The following is a 19,086-nucleotide window of genomic DNA, read 5'->3' as shown; positions in this document are numbered from 1 at the left end:
ACGGGGGTGGGGAGGTGAAGTTATTGCAGGCTACCTGAAAAGGGAATTAGTAGTTGTATTGGTTTTGGGGGTGTTGCTCAAAACCAGCCTGCTCAGGAACTGGTGGCAGTTTAGCCACAGCAGTACCAAACTCAGCACTGGCTACAGATTTATCAAAAAGGTTGGGAGACTCCCCAGTCAGTAACTGCATCTTAAATTCTGTGCTGTTACAACTAGACTGCTGTTGGCAGTGAAGTTAGATTGGTCTCACGAGGTTTGCCGCAGCAACTGCATATAGGCATTTGATTCCCCTGAAATCCACAACTGCTACCTCCCTGAACCATATAGACCAAATAAAGACAGGAAAAACTGCATTCTGTAAAAAGAGAAGGGAAAAAACAAATAAATAATTTGCAGGCTAGGGGTATGACCCCAAACTTTGAAATTTCTGATACAGGTCTCATTATATTTTACAATCTACTGTAGTGGTCTGTATAAAAGTAGGTTTAGGCTGACTGTTATCATGGAAAATAGGCCTGAATCACAACACCCACCCAAAACCACAGAAAATGAAAAGCTAGACACCATCAGGAACTTTATCTACATGATCTGTATGGCACTAGTAATTATCTAGCAAGCAAAAAAAATCATGGTAACTACAGACCAACAAAATGCAAACTGGAATTTTTGTAGTAAAAAACAACTATACATGTATATTTGGAAGAAAAACAGTTCAAGAAAGAAGCAACTTTAGTTGTAACAAAAAGGAATTCAAGACTAAAGTCACAGACCAACAATGGACTTTGTGAACAAGTAATATTAAAAGATGCATCATATATTTTTTTACGTTACAAGGATTTACTCATCCAATACCAATTACCACCAGTGGAAATGGTGCAAGATAAAACAAAATCCAAAGTGTTCCACAAAATTTTTTGAAGTACATTAGCAAAGAACCACTACCAACAAAAAAAACCATGGACTACTACTCAAGGAAAAATGAGAAAACAGATGTGCTATTGGCCCAGAGTTGAGGAGAGAGAGAAAATAAACTCATCTGCCACAGCAAATCTGTACTGCTTTGTGTCCAAGCACAAAAATTTTATTAGTTCTGCACTTAATCTCACTGTTGCATGTTCTTGCCAAGGCAGAAGAAAGCCAATAGTGAGGAGCCAATACAGATGCTCAGGTAGTACGCAATGAGAAAGCATGAGAAGAACCTAGATTTTGACTCCCGGCTTTTCAGATACACTGGTAAATAAGATTGGCAAAACATACTGACAGCAATTGTGAGAATGTGAAACAGATAAGGAAAAGACTGAAGTGTGAAAAAAGAAAAAAGGATAGGAAAACAGGAGGGGGGCATGTAAATCATAGATGGGGGGGGGGGGGAGAGAAGAGAAAGACCGCTTTCCATGTAGAAAGAACACCAGAGGTGATACGTGTCTTTTTTTTGTTTCCTTTCTTTTTTTTATAATACAGTCTATTCCTCTTTTACCGCAGTGTCCACAAACCACCATAAAATGAAGTGAAAGAAAGCAAGCAGAGGTAAAAAGAACACCACCAGAAAAATACGTAATAAAATGAATCAGAAATTCAGACAGCTTGCTGCTTACAGAAGGGAAAACAAAAATACACAGGAGGAAGTAGTTAAGACTAGTGGCAAAGAGGTAGTACAAGTTAAACAAGTAGAAAAATGTAACTACCAATATAGAACATTAATAAGTTACTTTTACATTGCTTTGCCTTTTTTTTTTTTTAAATAAAGTCTCACCACACTTCACAAAACATTCCGTCTCACCGACACTTATTTAGGAGCAGTTCTTCTACAAGTAAATAATCCCACTAAACTGAACACTGTTTACAAAGGCAAAAGTCTGCAGGCTTTTGCCTCAATATATTAGCATAGCTTTTCTTCCTAAAAGAAATGTTTATGAACATCATATCAATACTTAAAACAGTAGGACTTAGTGGTAATTAATAATAACATTTCAAATAAGCTGTAATAATATTTTAACTTATGGGAAATACTTCACATTCCTTTCAAAATAAACTGTTATTCAAAGATCATGATATTTTTAATTAACAAAACAGTCCCTAATCTGTAAAAGAATAATGAGACATGGCAGATAACCTTACAGCTTAATTTAATAATATAGCTTTCTTAATTCTTGAATTAAAGCCATAGCAGAAAACACACATCATTACTGCATACATTTATGAATTTTATATAAAGTGCATTCTAAGAAGTGTAGTTTTAGATTATTAAAGCTCACAAGTTTTAAAATAAATACATTAAATATAGATAAAAAGACATATAATTATACCTTATTATAACGATCATGAGGAACAGACTGCAACACGATAGGTTCCATTGTAGAAACATTTGCAAACTGCACCTCGGGAATGTACAGAGCACAAACCACATGAGCCCAACCTACAAAAAGTTATAATTGTATTTAATTTTAATGTTTTCTAGAAGCTCAAAGGACATTTCAATTATAGTACAAAGAACCTTTTACAACACTTTTTTCCATGGACTATTTTAACTGTTTAATATATTACAGACATAAGTAACTTAAGTCATGTTTACATTTCATTTTATATTATCCAAAGTTTAGATGAGCTGCAATACATTTTTAAGTTTATTCAGTGAAGAATTTACACAGATAATCCTCCATGAAATCCAAATACTAATGATTTATACAAACAGTAACACACACAAATGGAAAAACAGGTTATTTCTCTAAATTTCTTGGATTAACACAGTCATCACGTAAAAGCTATGCAAATTCCTGCAAAACGGAGATATCACCTGAATAAACTAGCATTCATGCAAGCATTACCATCATATAAGACTTCTGCGTACACTTTTTTATTTAAACAAAGTCATTCTAATTTGACTAGACTCCTGTATTTTTTCTACAGAAAGAAATCCCAACACACACACCCGCACACCCCCTCCGTCAGAGCTCTTTTCCTTCCTTAAAGGTGTGGCCAATTAATTTTTTCATAGGAATATCAACTCCTATATCCAGTCCTGTTCTAACTCATTAACTTGGGGTCATCAATAAATGCTTAGCTACTTACCATATTGCGTTTTAACATTTCAAGAAGTAAACAATCCTAATTGCCTGACATATGGTTGGACGAGGGCAAGGGGAAACAACAATTCAGAAAGAAACCTACTATTTTAGGCCTTTTTTCAATACTAAGATCTTGAGAGTTGTCAGTTTGTTTCAGTGGAGGACATTTGCCATAACTAAATTTAGCAGAAGCTGCTATATAGCTTACCCAACATATTAATATACTGACACTAATAATAGAATTACAAGAGTAATATCACATAGTACAGAGCTACCTCATCTGAAAGTGAATTTGGTGTGGCTAATCATTTAGCAGGAATTCTGTTCTTCCCCAAGAGGAAAACTCAAGTGTTTTTTTATAAGACCTTCAGTACACCTTAAAAATAATTGTGCTTTCCTCCTACCCAGGTTTACTTGCATGCAAATATTAAGGAGATCAAATGACTTACAAAATCAGATAATCTAGCAGATTATTAGATTAGGTAAACAAAGTAAATTATCATTGTGCAAATGCATCCTATAAAGAAAAAAAAACAAACCACACAAACCATACCATACTGCCTCACTGCAGACCTTTTTGAGTTTTGTTTTCATCTTGGATTTTCTCCTTTTAACTACGCTGCTGAATCTAAAGGTTCTTAATTTCTTCACTCTTAAACTGAGCTAAACGTAATGATGTACTTACAGTAGCATCATTAAGACTCTGGAATGGTATTTAGTATCTGCAATAGCATACATGCTTTTTATTCTTTTCTTAGAGGACAAATCTTTCCTAGTTGCTTCCAACCAATTGGTGTTCCCCCTCACCATTTGCTAAACTGGTAGTTATAATTTGTATAGAAAATGAAAAGCGCACACGCAACTCAGAGTCAACATTCACAGTCAACGTAATATGTATCATTCTGGTACTTCATCTGCATCTAAATACAGTATCTGTGCTGCTTCATCATTTTATTCACAAATAGTTCGTAGAATTATTCCAAACAGAAAAAGCGTGAGACTAATAAAAGAGTAGGGAAAAGAAAATATAAGCTGCCAAATTAAGTTGCTTTTAAAAACGGTTCCAACAGACCATTTTAAAATTATCATTAACAGACAGACTGAAAAAAAAAAAACTATAAAAATCACAATCTTCTTTTGTTCTCTGCTCTACTTGAAATATCTTCAGGGAATAAGTGTTTATAAGGACTTTTCTAAGACTTGCAAACTGCCCTAAGCCAGAGTCATCTTACTAATGACAGATAAATAAATGTTAACATGGTGTTAATGGTGAATATTTATCTTTAAATCTCCTCCCAAAAAACTAACTCAAATAGAAACACCATTCATCTAATAAAGCCATTAAACCAGTAGAAAAGTGACACTGAAATTTTGAAAAAAACCTTCTTCAGTTAGTTACTCATAAACAGATGGCAAAAGCTTTTACTTCAGACATAATTAAGCCTGTACTCCAGTTACACTTACTTATAATGAAAAATTATTATGTAAATATACAAAATATACCAGAGACATTAAGGGGAAAAAAACAAAAAAAAAACCGCTTACTAAGCCAACTGAAATTTAGATAAATAAAGAATTTTCACTACAAGAAACCAGTTTTAGAAGTAACTTTGACTGCATACTACTCCATCACTATCAAAAAAAAATTAAACAATATAGTCCGAAACCTACAAGCTTAATATATTCTGATTTCCAAAATACAGAGCGCACATCCAGGATAGTTGTGGGCAATAGCATGCCTTCATCTTTCATTATAACAAAAACAGTATCTACATAATGAAACAAATGAAGTACTACAGCACTAATACACTTTTTGACCAAGGGGTCAGTAAGTGTCCAGGGAACTGAGGACAAGGGACCTTCTCCATTGGTTTCCATCTGGTATCTTTAGATCCCAGATAATCTCACCTTGCTGAAAAATCACAACCTGTCCAATAAAAATTTAACCATAGCAGAGGTTGCAGCACCCTTATGTTACCAGCCTCAAATGCCTACATCATAAAAGAGGCCCTCCTCCAGCACCAGCTCCCACAAGGACTCAGACACCCCATACACAACTGCTTAAACGTTCTTTTGTCCAAAGTTTCCCTGGTGACGAAATATAAAATTGTCAGAGAGCAACACCCAGCTCACCTGGAAGAACCGAAAGACAGAGAGCTTCAGCAGCTCTCCATGAAGAAAGAATAAGGAAGACAGTTTTCCATAACAAATATGATTAAGGACGGGTTGCCTAAAGGTGCTGTGGAATCTCCCTCTTTGGAGAACTCAAGAAGGTCTGTAGACTCCTTCACAAAACTTGCCAACTTAAGGGAGGTCAAGAAGATTCAGTTTTGCCATATAAGGACCAGATAGTAGAGGAGGAAAACAGGAAAGGAAGCAAACAACCATCATCTTTTTCCCAAGCATCAAAAGACTAGTCGCTTTTCCTACAAAGAGTAAGCATGGAAGCAAGGACACCTACAGCAAAAGTAAGTGTGATAGCTCTCCTCTGTCTCACTGATAGAATAACGAGCTACTAGCACACAAGCAGACTTTACTTTTAATGTTTTCTGCAACTGAGAGGGCTCTTGAATACATAACACAGTGAGAAAATGCCTCCCCCATCCTCCGCTGCCACTTCCTTCTCTTTTAGACAACTACTCTGAGGCAGAGCACCGAGCTCAGAATCCCAACGGAATAAAGTACCTACTGCCACGTTGAGAGTTGAGTGCTTTCATCTACTGTTTCTTACTGGATGACAACTGCCTACTTTGTCTGCAGAGATAATGAAACATCCTAGAGACACACATGCAAACTGTACATAGAGCTGATAAGAGAAGCAAGCATTTATAAGGACTTATGATATTTAAGACTACATTAAAATATATATTTTTCAATGAACTCCACCTAGGACATAAAGATTGTGCTGTAAACTTCCTATTCAAATCACTTGCTACATTATTCTTGGGCAACTACAACTTCATCAGCAACTATACATCTTTTTCTTCCCTCCCTCCCCAAAAAAAAAAAAACACCATTAAATCCAGTCCTTTTGAGTTTTCCCAATGCTTAAGTGTGAAAAATTCTGTTGTATACCCATGTTTTAGAGTTTAAAAAACCAACTCCAGTAGCACTGTTCTACACATTCAATAACACTTAAAACATTCTCACTAGTTTCTCTTGGAACTGAAATTAATTTATCACCATTCCTCTTCACCCAAAACACCGCACAGAAATAACAGGATACTCTGACTTTTCTTAATTGTTCTCCAAACTTAGCCAGGAACTCATGCCGTTTTTCAGACCACTCTTGTTCCAAATGAGTTTTTTAAAACCATCTGTATAGACCACATCCTTTACTATTTAAATCAATGATAAGCTTCCATTCACTTTGGTTGTGCATTGTTTGCATCCAAACAACTGGCCACAGATTTATTACTTACTTATTTTAATTTTACTTATAAAATTTACAGTAATTACTAACAAACTCTTACTGTTGCCACTGAATTGCTTATACTCAATTTACTTTTGCTTTCATCTCACTTTCAGAACAACTGTAACTGGGGGGGGCAGGGACACGGGGACAAATTTTTTTGTAAATACAGGTTCTGTCATCTTGCAAAATGTTCTTAAAATTTTCCCTATCATCAGAATTTTCTTTTTTTTTTTTTTTTCTTATTTGACTTACTATTTGTTAATCTTTGAGGAGGTCGTCACTTTATGTATGTGCTTTCTCAGTGTTGTGGTTTAACCCCAGTCAGCAACTAAGCACCACACAGTGGCTCGCCTGCCCTTCCTCCCTCCCCGGTGGGATGGGCGAGAGAATCAGAAAAAAAAAGTAAAACCCGTGGGTTTAGATAAAGACAGTTTAATAGGACAGCAGAGGAAGAGAAAATAATAATAATGATAAAAGAATATACAAAACAAGTGATGCACAACGCAATTTCTCACCACCCGCTGACTGCCGCCCAGCCCGTCCCCGAGCAGCGGTCACTGCCCCCCAGCCAACACCCCCAGTTTATATACTGAGCATGATGCCATACGGTACGGCATAGCCCTTTGGCCAGTCTGGGTCAGCTGTCCTGGCTGTGCTCCTTCCCAGCTTCTTGTGCACCTGGCAGAGCATGGAAAGCTGAAAAGTCCTTGACTTACTATAAACACTACTTAGCCACAACTAAAACATCAGTGTGTTATCAACCTTATTCTCATCCTAAATCCAAACCACAGCACTATACCAGCTACTAGGAAGAAAATTAACTCTATCCCAGCCGAAACCAGGACATTCAATAATCATATTTTTACTAGATGATAGTATCTGGCTTGCTTATTTTAAAATAAACTTAAGCTTTAACTTAAAAACAAGAAATCAGGAAATGTATTATGAGGGTTCAAATCAGCCATTGAGTTTGCTTGTTTCTGTGCATTCTTATCAGAACTGCTTTCTCTGAAACTGCTGAAAAAAATATTCACAGCAGCTACCATGGGCTAGCAGATTCACTGCCTCTTTTGTTTTAAACAATCCAATATTCCACAAAAAATAAATGCCTCCATCCAGAAATTGTAAAATGTCATCAGTTTTTGGTTATTACTTATTAGAAACAACTTATTGGTGACAGCCAAATTAAAATTAAAAATATTTACTTCAACTGTGCTTTCAAGTACAATAACTTTGGGAAATCCTGCTTACCTTTCAAAACAACAACAACAAAAAAATCTACTGTGCTTTCTAAGGTAACATCACACAAGTATAGCTAAGACACTTTCCTTTGAAGAGATCTTAGGAAACAACTTCAACCAGCATTAAAACAATATCAAACCCACATATAAACCAACTCCAAGATCTACTTTGATAACAATAATAATGAAAACAGTTTTCTCCAATATCAGAAATTGGAAATTCATGTTGAAAAGCCTTCAAAGTTCACATACATCTTATGAAATTTCCAGCTTCTCACTTGAGTCCTTTTTTATTTTGATTTATCCCTCAGAAAGACACACTACTGAGTTTTGCTGATTTTTATGTCTTGTTCTGGCATGAAAAATATTTAATTACCAGCACAGAATCTATCCAAATTTTACCAATCTTTTGCTGACATTTTTATTTCAGGTGCCTAACTAATTTTTAACTCAGTGAAAACCTATCAGTACATACGTAGCAGGTATAATTTGAATATACCTTATTCATTCAAGGTAACAAATCTCAGACCCCAGAACCCCAACTGAAAATAAATAGTTGATCTGTTATCCCAACGTGATGGAGAACAGGTAACTCCTAACAATTTCACCATCAGCAAACAAAAGACTGTTGCCAAAAAAGAACTCTATAGCTAGAAGCAAACTCTAACAAAGTAATCTAAAATTAACAAAGAAAACCCAGGAAGATAAATAATATACAGTACATTATCCATCTAACTAAATTTTTGCCTTTACAACTACTGTTGAAGTGTTCAAAACTTGATTCACAAGCACTTTCACCATAAAAAAATTCATAGTACTTTTAAATCATCTTCCAGTGCAAATTTTGAAGCCTTGCTTTTATAATCTTTTACTTCATAATAACAGCAACAGACTTACAGAATCATAGAATGGCTTAGGTTGGAAAAGACCTTTAAGATCATCAAGTCCAACCGTTAACCTAGCACTGCCAGGTTCACTAAATCATGTCCCTAAGCACCACATCTACACCTCCTTTAAATACCTCCAGGGATGGGGACTCAACCACTTCCCTAGGCAGCCTGTTCCAATAATCCATCCCACCATCCGAATTTAGGGAAGTTCACTATACCATGTGAACAGACACAGAGTAGGCACTACACTAGCGCTACATCCCGCAATCAATGTTGAAGCCATGCTGCAAAGCAGTAACAGACTGTAGAGGCCAGAATCATAAAGTCACACTGAGATGGAGCCATAGTGCCAGTGTGGTCCTACAAGAGAGCTCTGGGATGTCATCACCATCTCCTAACTGTGCACCAATTCCAGAGTAAAATTTGGTTATGCGTTCTGTGTAAGTTCCTAAAAGAGTCCATTATATCTCACTAAGGAAATTTTACTTTCTTTGTAACCACAGCTCACTCCTAAGCCAAGTGAATGTATTCTTCTAGCATGGAAAAACCTTTCTTTGTTGAAATGTTAGTTTCTTACTAGGGTTGCTCCAGGTTGCAATTTAAGGATACACCTTAATCCATTTCAACTGTCGGCTGTCACTAAGAGGTAAGATCCCACCTTACTCTTCACTTTCAACTGTATATTCCTGTAGTATAAGCTTGCTATGTAGCAGGGCAGATAAAATTTTATTCACCTGATTACTAAACTCGGGGGAAAACAAAAGTTTACCTTCCAGTAAGATCAGTAAATAAGTTGATGCAATCCATACTGAGGCCATGTGATTACCATACACAAAACCACCAGTGAAGAAACAGCCAGTCGTGGGAAAACCACAGTCCACTCCTTTCAGCAAAGGTCAACAGCTGCCCTAGATTGCATGAAAATGCACCCTCACTTTCCACAACTATCACATCTGCTGACTGACCCCAAGACTCAGCTCTATCCCACTCTGAAAGGTGAATCCAGCAAAGATGTACTTAAGACCTTTATTGTTACTATTTGCCAGAGGGCAAGATTAAGTACTATTTTAGACCTTTAGTTAAGGCATTCCACACACTTTTGTTTTCACCCTGATCTTCCTTTCCAGAAAAGCAGTAAAACTTCAGAAAAGAAATCTGTCAGCTTAAGTTACTGTCTTTTCCTTACCCTAGTAAATACAGTTTTAGAGTTTGCTACAGTTAATATAGTATTATTCACTATATTGTTTGATCCACGCTTTTCAAAGGCGCTCACACTAGCCACTAGACATCTCACCACTCTGGCTGGTAGTCAACCTTATCATTAGTACACAGAATTAAGGGACAATTTCTGTTAAAAAAAAAAAAAAGAAAATACTGTTTGTCTATGAAAAGGCTTCACTCTACAGAGTCCTACTATAGAATTTCACCAAACTCTCCATTTATCAAAGTTTGTTCCTGAACTAAAGGATTGGTACATAAGAAAAATTCACTTTGGGTCATTATTCAGCACCACAACAAATAGTTTGGTTTTGAAACAGCTACAGATTACATTCCACTGGTCCACTGAGTAAGCTAATAGCTTTAATAATTTTATCTGGCATGCTATGGCATTAATGAGTCTCTTCGCCCTCCCTCAAGAAATCCTTTTGTACAACAAAAGGAAGAAATGTCACAAATATTTATCTAAAGCTCTAATTTTTTTCCTAGTTATACATTATGATTACTAGCAATATAAATAATAAATATACAATATAGATTATATAATAATATGTATATTATATTAGTAAAAGATTTTAAATTGCTTATCAATTTATACTGTCTTTCCCAGTAAAAAAAAATACACATACAAACTCCTGCAAATCTGCACAAAAGGACCAGCACATTTGTAGGTAAGCACTTCTTGCAAAATGCATACTCCTGAATGTGTACGTATGACATTATACCATCCTCATTCTTAGACATTAATACCAAGAAAACTCATCAGAACAGTAAACCTGACAGTGAGAGCTGCTGACTCTAATAATAACAACAGCAATAGGAAAACCTAGCATATGATGTTTTTATAGACTTGGGAGATCCCAAGGCTAACCCAGGGGATGGGAAGACAGCCTGGACGATGACATAAAACCACCGCATTGTTAGCTGGCCTTTTCCCAAGCAGCTGCATGAAAGAAGTCTTGGTGAAAAGTCACACAAAGAATGCTGTTACACAGCATTCCTGATCATCATCCAGTGGAATCAGATTTCAAAGTAACAACTTGTACAGCAAAATCAAGCCTTTTAGGCTTACAGAAAATTGTGGATAAAGATCACTGTAAGAAAACTATTTAAACAGGAGAAGCACAATATTAGATACAACTGAACAATTTGCTTAAAAAAAACAGACTGCATACTCAGTATTATGAGAAGATAAAAGAACTGGGATTCAAAAAAACTATAATCAGTTCAAATGGTCATGATTTTATTTCCTCCTCACTGAGTGTCAAAACCCAAAGGAAATTACTGCAGCCGTTAAGGAAACATTACAGTTCTCAAGTATCTTCAAACAAATGCTCACTTGTTGCTTTTCTGTTTTTCAAAAAAATGTGTTTATATTTTGTCCAACTACTAATCCACATACAGAGTACAAAGGTAAAGAAAAGTTAATATCTCTTTCAATGGCCTTCTTACACATAAGACAGCAAAGCAATAAGCAACTCATATATGTACCAGTTTTCCTCATTTTAAAATCTCTTCTATTCAGTCATGTGTTTAAAACCAGTGGTGCCCCTAAATGAACATGAATATCAAACTTAGCAAGAAATTTTGTCAATAAACATACTGAAAGAGAAAAGTTAGTTTTTCAACTCAATCCTACTTTTCTACTTCTAGTATCAATTATAAATAAATAAATAAATAAATAAATAAATAAACAAACTGAAATAAATAAATAAATAGAACTGCAGTCTCTGAACACTGAAGAAGTCCTAATGCTTATGGAAAAACAAATTCCACAAAGCCCACATATATGGAAGACTATTTTTTGTTAACAAAACTTAACCATAGCTGTAAGACAGTCACAGATGTTAGCCAGCCAAAATATTAAAACTTATTCAAAACTTATTCCTAAGATTTCTGACAATCACCCCGTTCATAACCATGCAATGTCCCACTGCCCTTAACAAATTAATTCAATCAGATGTGCAGCTAAATACAGTCAACTCTTAATAATCCTTAGCATGGATAACCTGCTGACAGATAACCCGCATCATGGATATTAGTCCAGGCTACACTCTGCTAAATGCAACTGCATTGTTTCCATGATCTGCGCAAGATCTTTTCCAAGATCTGTGCAAGGTTCTGATTACAGTGACAGCAGCCACCACCACCCAGCCAAGAACAGGCAGGCATCTGTGTACTCTCCAGTGTACCAAAAAAGGTTATGAGCAACAAAAAATGCCATTTTCACTTGGTGCCTCACGTGAACTCTTTAGGCCTTCCAGATCCAGACACACTAGCAACTTGGTGCAGAACCATTGAGTTTCCAACACTAAGCGGAATGTTTCCACAACACCGTCTAGAAACCACTTGGCTAGTACAGTCACTGTTACCTAGGGTACTGAACTTCCCCTATCCCACTCTACATCCAATAACCCAAACAGCCAAGAGTTAACTATGGCTATAAAAATATTTAATGCCTCAAAAATGTAGATTACCCATGTCTTCTGTTTTCAGAGCAGATGCAGAAAACAGTGCACTCAATTTTAAGAACATTCTTCAGGCAAAAGCCTTGCTAAAATTAATACTTTTGTTTCATTTTCAGGATCTGTCCTAGTCTCAAGGTATTATGAATGTTTACACTAATGCAAATATTTAATAATCAATGAGAAAAATTTGTACCAAAAAAATGGTGACCCATAATTACATTGATAGTCTGTGTTAGGGAACAGTAAACCATACTGTAATCATTTTGCAGTCTAGAGATTCCATGGCATCAGGTACAGTAGGTCTGCTTCTCTAAAATGTCACATTCAGCTCTGGTAAGGATTATGTATCATTTGGAAGACATATAGAGAAGGGGAAAGGGGATGGTCAGTTTTCTGTACAAGGAATGCCCAATCAGTCTGGGCATCCTGAAAAGGAGACAAAAAAAGAAAATGACAGAGGGTCTATAAAGCCAGAAGGGGTATTGAAAAGGTGAACATAAAATAACTGCTCTTTGTCTCTTCCTATCACTTAGCAAGTGCCAAGTGGCATCGAATAAAACCGTGAGGTAACAGGTTCAAAACAAACCAGCATACATCTTGACACATTGCACAGATCACTGCAAAATGCCTTGCCAGACAACATTATAGACACTAAACCTTTATACAGAAGTGGACATATTAATGGAGTGATGGACTCTTGTTCCATTCAACACAAAAATACCATTACATAAACCCTCAGCAACTGTACTGATAGGCACGGCTAAGGTACAGTAGATGTCTCCCAACCAGAAATATAAAACATAAAAGCAAATCTAAAGAAGTGCTGATCTCCAGAAAGCCAGACAAGCAGTAACAGGCCAGTAAAAGGAGGGGGGGAAGGAGGAAGAACGCACACCAAGGAACCTCACGCCACTTGGGGGGCAGGGCGGGACAAAAAAACCCCACAGCACACCAACACAACCACACCATACACCACCATTGCTATTTTCCAGTCAGCCAGTAATACTTAAAAACAAGTTTGATTCCCAGACTACTTTGCCGTATGTATCTTATAGTGCGCGAGAGTTCTTAAAGACAAGATAACACCACTACATAAGAGCTATAAGATTAGGCTGCTTTCAGGTACAGTTGTGCAACTGACTTAAAACAGCTAAGGTACAGGCTGCTGCTGAAAGAACAGTCCTGGTCATTCCCCTACACCAGCATTAGCATGGTCAGCTGGGTCAGGGAACTGATTTCATTTAGCTGAAAATTAACCTGGCAGGGGGAGGAAGTTCTAAATGCTAGTACCATCACAAAGAAGGAGGAAATAATGCATAGCCAGGACCCTCCCTGCAGTAACAGCTTCTTACTGCAGGTTAAGAAAATCGTGGAATCCTACAGTAAAAGCTCAATAGATCAAAAAACATTAAGATTCCTGACATAAAAGAAAATACAGCATCTTCAACACCCAAACAAAACACACTTCTTCACATTATTAAAAAACAACTATCCAGAAGACTGTTACCACAAAAAAACCAAAAAATCTACAAGAGCAGCAGACCATGTATGAGCTAAGCTATCCGCATATCCAAAAGAAAAACTGCATTGGTTTTCTGGCCACAAAATAAAGTTACTTGTTGCTAGAAGGCAGAAAGAAGCATAACTTTGTAACACTGACATAAGTAATTTCTTCACTTGTTCTGAGAAGCTGAAACCCTTTAATTATTTCTATACTTACCAAAAGACTCCATAATTACAAATTTCTAAAGCTGGATCCTTACAAGGTTTTATCAGAAATGTTTGTTTCAAAGTTGCTTCAGAAATACCTGCATCTTTTTATCACTTCCCTCAGCAACAAATAGTGTAAGAGCATTTAAAAAAATCCAAGTATTAATCTACTGTAAATGTAATTTTAAACTGGCAAGCCCCATTACATGACCTTCAACAATATTTCCTTAAGTCCGAAACTCTTCTGGCACAATCCCTTGTTAGGCAACTCTTTGAAAGGAAAGCTTCAGGTTAAGAATGTAGATTTCTGAGATGCAACACCAGTCGGAGTCCATTTTTTCCAAGGTTCACATCCTTCTGTAAAGCTGTTATTTAAAGGACATTTGGTCCATAAGGTAGAATTTGCTGTATTCAAGACCATAGACAAGATCTATTACTAAGGGATGGATGTTTCCAGAAGGTGAAGTACAAATTCTTAAGACTTATCTGCTATTCAGTTTTCACTATGAGGCTTTCACTGATGAAAGCAGTTGGTCATGAAAATTGTAACAGGGACGATACTGTTCGTACAGTGTAACATCTTTGCTATTTAAACTCAAATAATTTCAATCTCATACAGTAACTCACTTTCAGACAAGAATTCATAATTACAATTAATACAGCTATATGAGAGATAACTAATAGGATGCTCAGATCTTTGATGCACACTGTCAAAACATGTTCTCAAGACTTTATGCAAAGAAAAATTTCAAAATTACCATACAGAATAGCAAGGCATTCCCAAACACTACTTTAAGTATAAAAACAGAAAACACTTCAGATACTTCACACTTCACAAAATTTACTGTGTATTTCAAGAGGTCTGAGGCTTTCTTACTACTTATTTCCTAAAAAAATCAAGTGTCCAGCTGCCTTACCTGAAGAAATTAATTCAACACTGCCATGTATCAACCTGTCTAAGAGGAAGAATAGTTCTAAAGCTAAAATACTGGGCTGGCACTTAAGATGGTAGTTTCACTGACACACAGACAACAGAGACTTAAGACAATCTCCCAACTCTCACAAATGACACTAAGTTCACTAACGTGTTTGAGATAAGCAGACACCAGAATGGTGAACGCTAAAGCGTATACTCTACATTGCAGTCAAAGTGTAGACAGGGGAAAGCATAGATCAGCCCAAACACAAGTAGGCTCTGTGTTCCTGCAACTCAACTGCAACAGAAGTAGCAAAGCTGCATCAACAGCATCGACACTAAGCTAAGATATAAATTAGTTAGAATATTACATGTGCAGCATAAAACCTCCGGAATACAATTTACGCCATGTCCAAATGAAACCCAGAATCCTGATCATAATTTCTCCTCTCACAAAAGAAAGGGCTCAGTATCAAAATAACCAGGCTATTTACAGATAGATGATGGACAGGAATTTAGAAGTATCTAGTAAAGAGAGAAGAAGGAATTCCAGAAGTGACTGAAAAGTTAATTGAAGTTTTTCATTCCTATCACCCAGCTATTAGTATAAACATAACCAAGACAGGATATTCAGTGGAGACTTTCTCTAGCAGTTCTACTCAGCAGGAGCAGAACTGATGATAACCTGAACGATGAAATTAGAAAGATGTAAGGGACAGGTAATCACTACTGCAACTTTTCAGCTGTAACTTCTTTGTTACAGAACACATTAGTAAACCAGGCATGAAAGAGCTGTTCTTTGAAAATGCACTGGTGCATTCAGTCTGGGCTACAGACACAAAAATTCCACTTTCCTCCATGAATGGTGCACTTTCAACAGCTTTCTATAAATGCTCAAACTCCAACTAAACACACATAAAATTTATCCTTTTTCCCCATTAAAATCTTACGTTAAGATGCAGCTTCTTCTTCATTGTAACTCTTTCTAAAAATAAAACTAAGAATAATGATTGATGTTCTCAAACTAAATTCAACCTAAATTGGACAAATAAAGGTTACTGTAAAATAGTTCTCTCTTTCCAAACCAGCCAGTGTTTTCATTTGTGTTCAGGATCCCTATAATTTTTTTCCAGTCTTATTTCCCTCACACAAAATAAGAGAGTTCACAAAAAATAAGAATAAAACTTACCCCCATTATCTGTTCTCTTTAAAGCACCATCCTTATGAGGGCATAATTCACATCTCTAGGGAAAAAAAGCAAAAATAAAATAAAAAAATGGAATGATCATAGGAGCATTGAAAAAGAAACCACACACATCAAAACTGTTAGCTGTCATTAAGGAAGCAACCATTCTTTCAAAGTGAATGGGTGTGTTTTTCCTTAACCTTTACTTGAATATTAGTTTGCCACAAACAAAGCTTTCTCCTTCAGATCTTGAAACTATATTTAAGCTATTCGCAGTTCTACCTCCAAGTTTTTATTCCTGGATTCCATACCCTGGAATTCTGGAGACAAGCCTCCGAAAACTATAGCATGGGGTAGGGTAGACTCACTTGATAAGAAACTTGGGCATAGTCCAAAGACTCCCTACCGTATTTCTTTCTCCTGGGATCTCTGTATTCGCCAAAGTGGTCAATCACAAAGACGTGCCACAGATATATTAGCACAGGTGCACATACTATAGCTGACTTCACAGTCTCTGCTGACTCTCACTTACCCTGAGAGACAAAAATAATCTCGCTTTCTGTCTCAGAAAAAGGAGGTCAGAAGTTGACTCATCCTTGAAATTCGCCAAGACTGCATGTCTGGAAACGTGCAGTTTGACATCGTATTACTCTGACATACACCAGGATCACAACAGTACAATCTTTCTGCTGTCGCTGCCTCTATCAAGTTCCTAATATCAAGTTTATCTCTAAGTGTTCTAGAGCAGTGTGAACCAATTCCAAATCAGTTCAGAGATGACAGAAATGGAACAGGTTTGACACACATTCCACGTCAACTGCTCCAAATGACATGCAAAGGAACACCATTATAGGAGAGCCTATACCTAGGAATCACCTTATTAGCACATTTATGAATTCCCAAATTAGGGACAACTCAAAGCATATCAATCTAAAAAGCTTTTTAAGAAACTGAAGAACAGTCTGGTCATCAGATGCAAACTTAACACCACATCCTTCAAATGGAGAGGAACATCTGGCATCAATACAGATCTTCTCTGTGTTCCCTGAACAGTACTATTCTCCGTTACCAGCTCACTGGCAAGTCAGCAGATAAAGGAGTCTATGATGCTAGAAGTGACTCAGAAACAGATTGTCCAAACTTATTTGAGGAATGAGAAATTCCATTTCTGAAATTCATATGGCTGAAGTATACCGTGAGAACTATCTATTCCTCTTAACCTGTAAGAAAATTGGTATTAGCAGCAAAAAGGCTCTCACAAAGGGTAGAATAGAAAAATTCTTAAATTATTTTTGCTTGGTACCTTGGTATAGACAGCTGCACACAGGAAGAAGAATCTTTAGAGTTGCCGCTTTTTGCCTTTTGCTTCACTCCCCTCCCTCACATTCACCCACTAAAATGATCAGCAATTTCTTGAAATGCAGTATTAAGCCTATGGTGAAATTTAAAGATAAAAATGGTTTAAAATTTCTGAACCATTCTGTAAGCTGCCTGCAGACTGGGAGCATTGCACCATTTTTTTAAAAGTCAAGATTATAAGGACTTCCTTGCAACTGAAATGAGCTGATCAGTTCATTTTAAAATCCTACACATGCAGTGTGTATGTGAGCTGTATCTTGACACTCCAGCTTTCCAAACATTAAATACTAGGTGCTGAGAGACACTCAGTAGCAGTAGGTTCATTTCAGTGAATTCCCCATACACTGAATCAGATTCTCAAAGCAAGAAGCCTGGTATATATTAATGGTGACAGTGCAATAAAGTTTGTTCCCACTCCAAAGCTGTGAGCTGGCAGCTTAAGGCCAGTGAGCGGACATGATATGTCTACCACAGAGACAAGGGAAGCTGTTAACATAGTCCACCTTGCCCCACCTCTGCAAGCCTGTGGAAGTTTGACATACATTTCCACTAGTGGCAAAACCAGTTTTGGAGGTTCTTGTCTTCCGTCCACCTCTCCCTTATTAATCTCTCCCTCCACCACTCCCTCAGCTGCTGACCCAACTATCTGTAGGGCTGCACCTTAAACCAGATCAGTGAAAGGGAGTGAAATTAACTTTTTCTTTTTAACATTTTTAATTCAGGTCATATCACTGATGCAACTTAAGCATAATCCCACAATCAGTTGCATCAGCAAAACTGAAGGCAGGGAACCACAGCACTGCAGCATTAATAATTAAAGAATTAGCAAACTTCTTGAGTTACAAAATTAAAAAATTTAAAATGATCACAGGACACTAAGCAGCAAGGAACTGAACCAGTCCTTTATGCAGAAGAGTTAAGCATGCTCCATTCAGTCTCTTCAGAGCTCAGTTTCAACTAATTTTTTTTTGTCTCCTATCTCTAATAGGACTCGGGTCCATTAGGTCAGCCCTGGCTGCAACCACTCAGAGAAGATATAAGACAGAAAACTGAAGTGGTGGAGGAAGCTTTGACAGCAGAAGGAAACTTGAGTGCATGGAGTTCTGCAGAGTATCCTCTCGCTGGCAGGGAGCAGTATGCCTGCATTCGGTTGTCACGGAGCTGGGGCTAGGCAACTGTGCAGAAATACCTGCACTCTGATGACACAGAGCACTTCTGGTGTGGGAATTCTGGCTACATTCTGCACCCTAGTAAGCTAATGCACCACACAGTGACCCTTTCCACTTCCCCCTCTAGATCACGAACCTAACTCCATCCCAGCCTCCACACTCTCAGACTGTGTCACCCATTTCTGCTCTCCCAAGTTTCAATATGCACCAGATAGTAACACCAGTAGCTTTGCCAGATGGGAACAGAGCACTTCATCCAGGGCCAGTTGAATCTGGCAAATCAACAAGTGGTTACAGGACTGGTGCCACAGCCAGGGGTTCAGCTACTTAGACCATGGGACTCGCTTTGAGAAACCTGGTCTACTGACGGCTGATGGGGTCCATCTGTCAGCGAAGGGGAAGAGCATTTTCGGTCATAGGCTTCCCAAGCTGGTGAAGAGGGCTTTAAA

The 19,086-nt window shown here is 37.2% G+C and overlaps 1 protein-coding gene across 8 annotated transcripts in view; it reads right to left on the bottom strand.

Moving 5' to 3' along the window:
• Nucleotides 1-19,086, bottom strand: part of MLLT10 (MLLT10 histone lysine methyltransferase DOT1L cofactor) — a 139,514-nt gene that overhangs the window by 100,399 nt on the left and 20,029 nt on the right. For 7 of the 8 annotated variants that reach the window (XM_087776542.1, XM_087776568.1, XM_087776505.1 and 4 more), the window contains 2 exons: nt 16,113-16,167; nt 2,307-2,416 (listed from right to left, as the gene is read on the bottom strand). In XM_087776542.1, coding sequence (XP_087632668.1) covers nt 2,307-2,416; nt 16,113-16,167 — 165 coding nt within the window. The remainder of the gene's footprint in view (nt 1-2,306; nt 2,417-16,112; nt 16,168-19,086) is intronic. The other variant, XM_087776558.1, reaches the window with a different exon arrangement.

This window comes from Nipponia nippon, unplaced genomic scaffold (genome assembly GCF_047370975.1).
Source record: "Nipponia nippon isolate SJK-2023a ecotype South Korea unplaced genomic scaffold, ASM4737097v1 scaffold_1, whole genome shotgun sequence".
In the NCBI taxonomy this organism is placed as follows: Eukaryota; Metazoa; Chordata; class Aves; order Pelecaniformes; family Threskiornithidae; genus Nipponia; species Nipponia nippon.
This window is presented reverse-complemented; position numbering and strand designations above follow the sequence as displayed.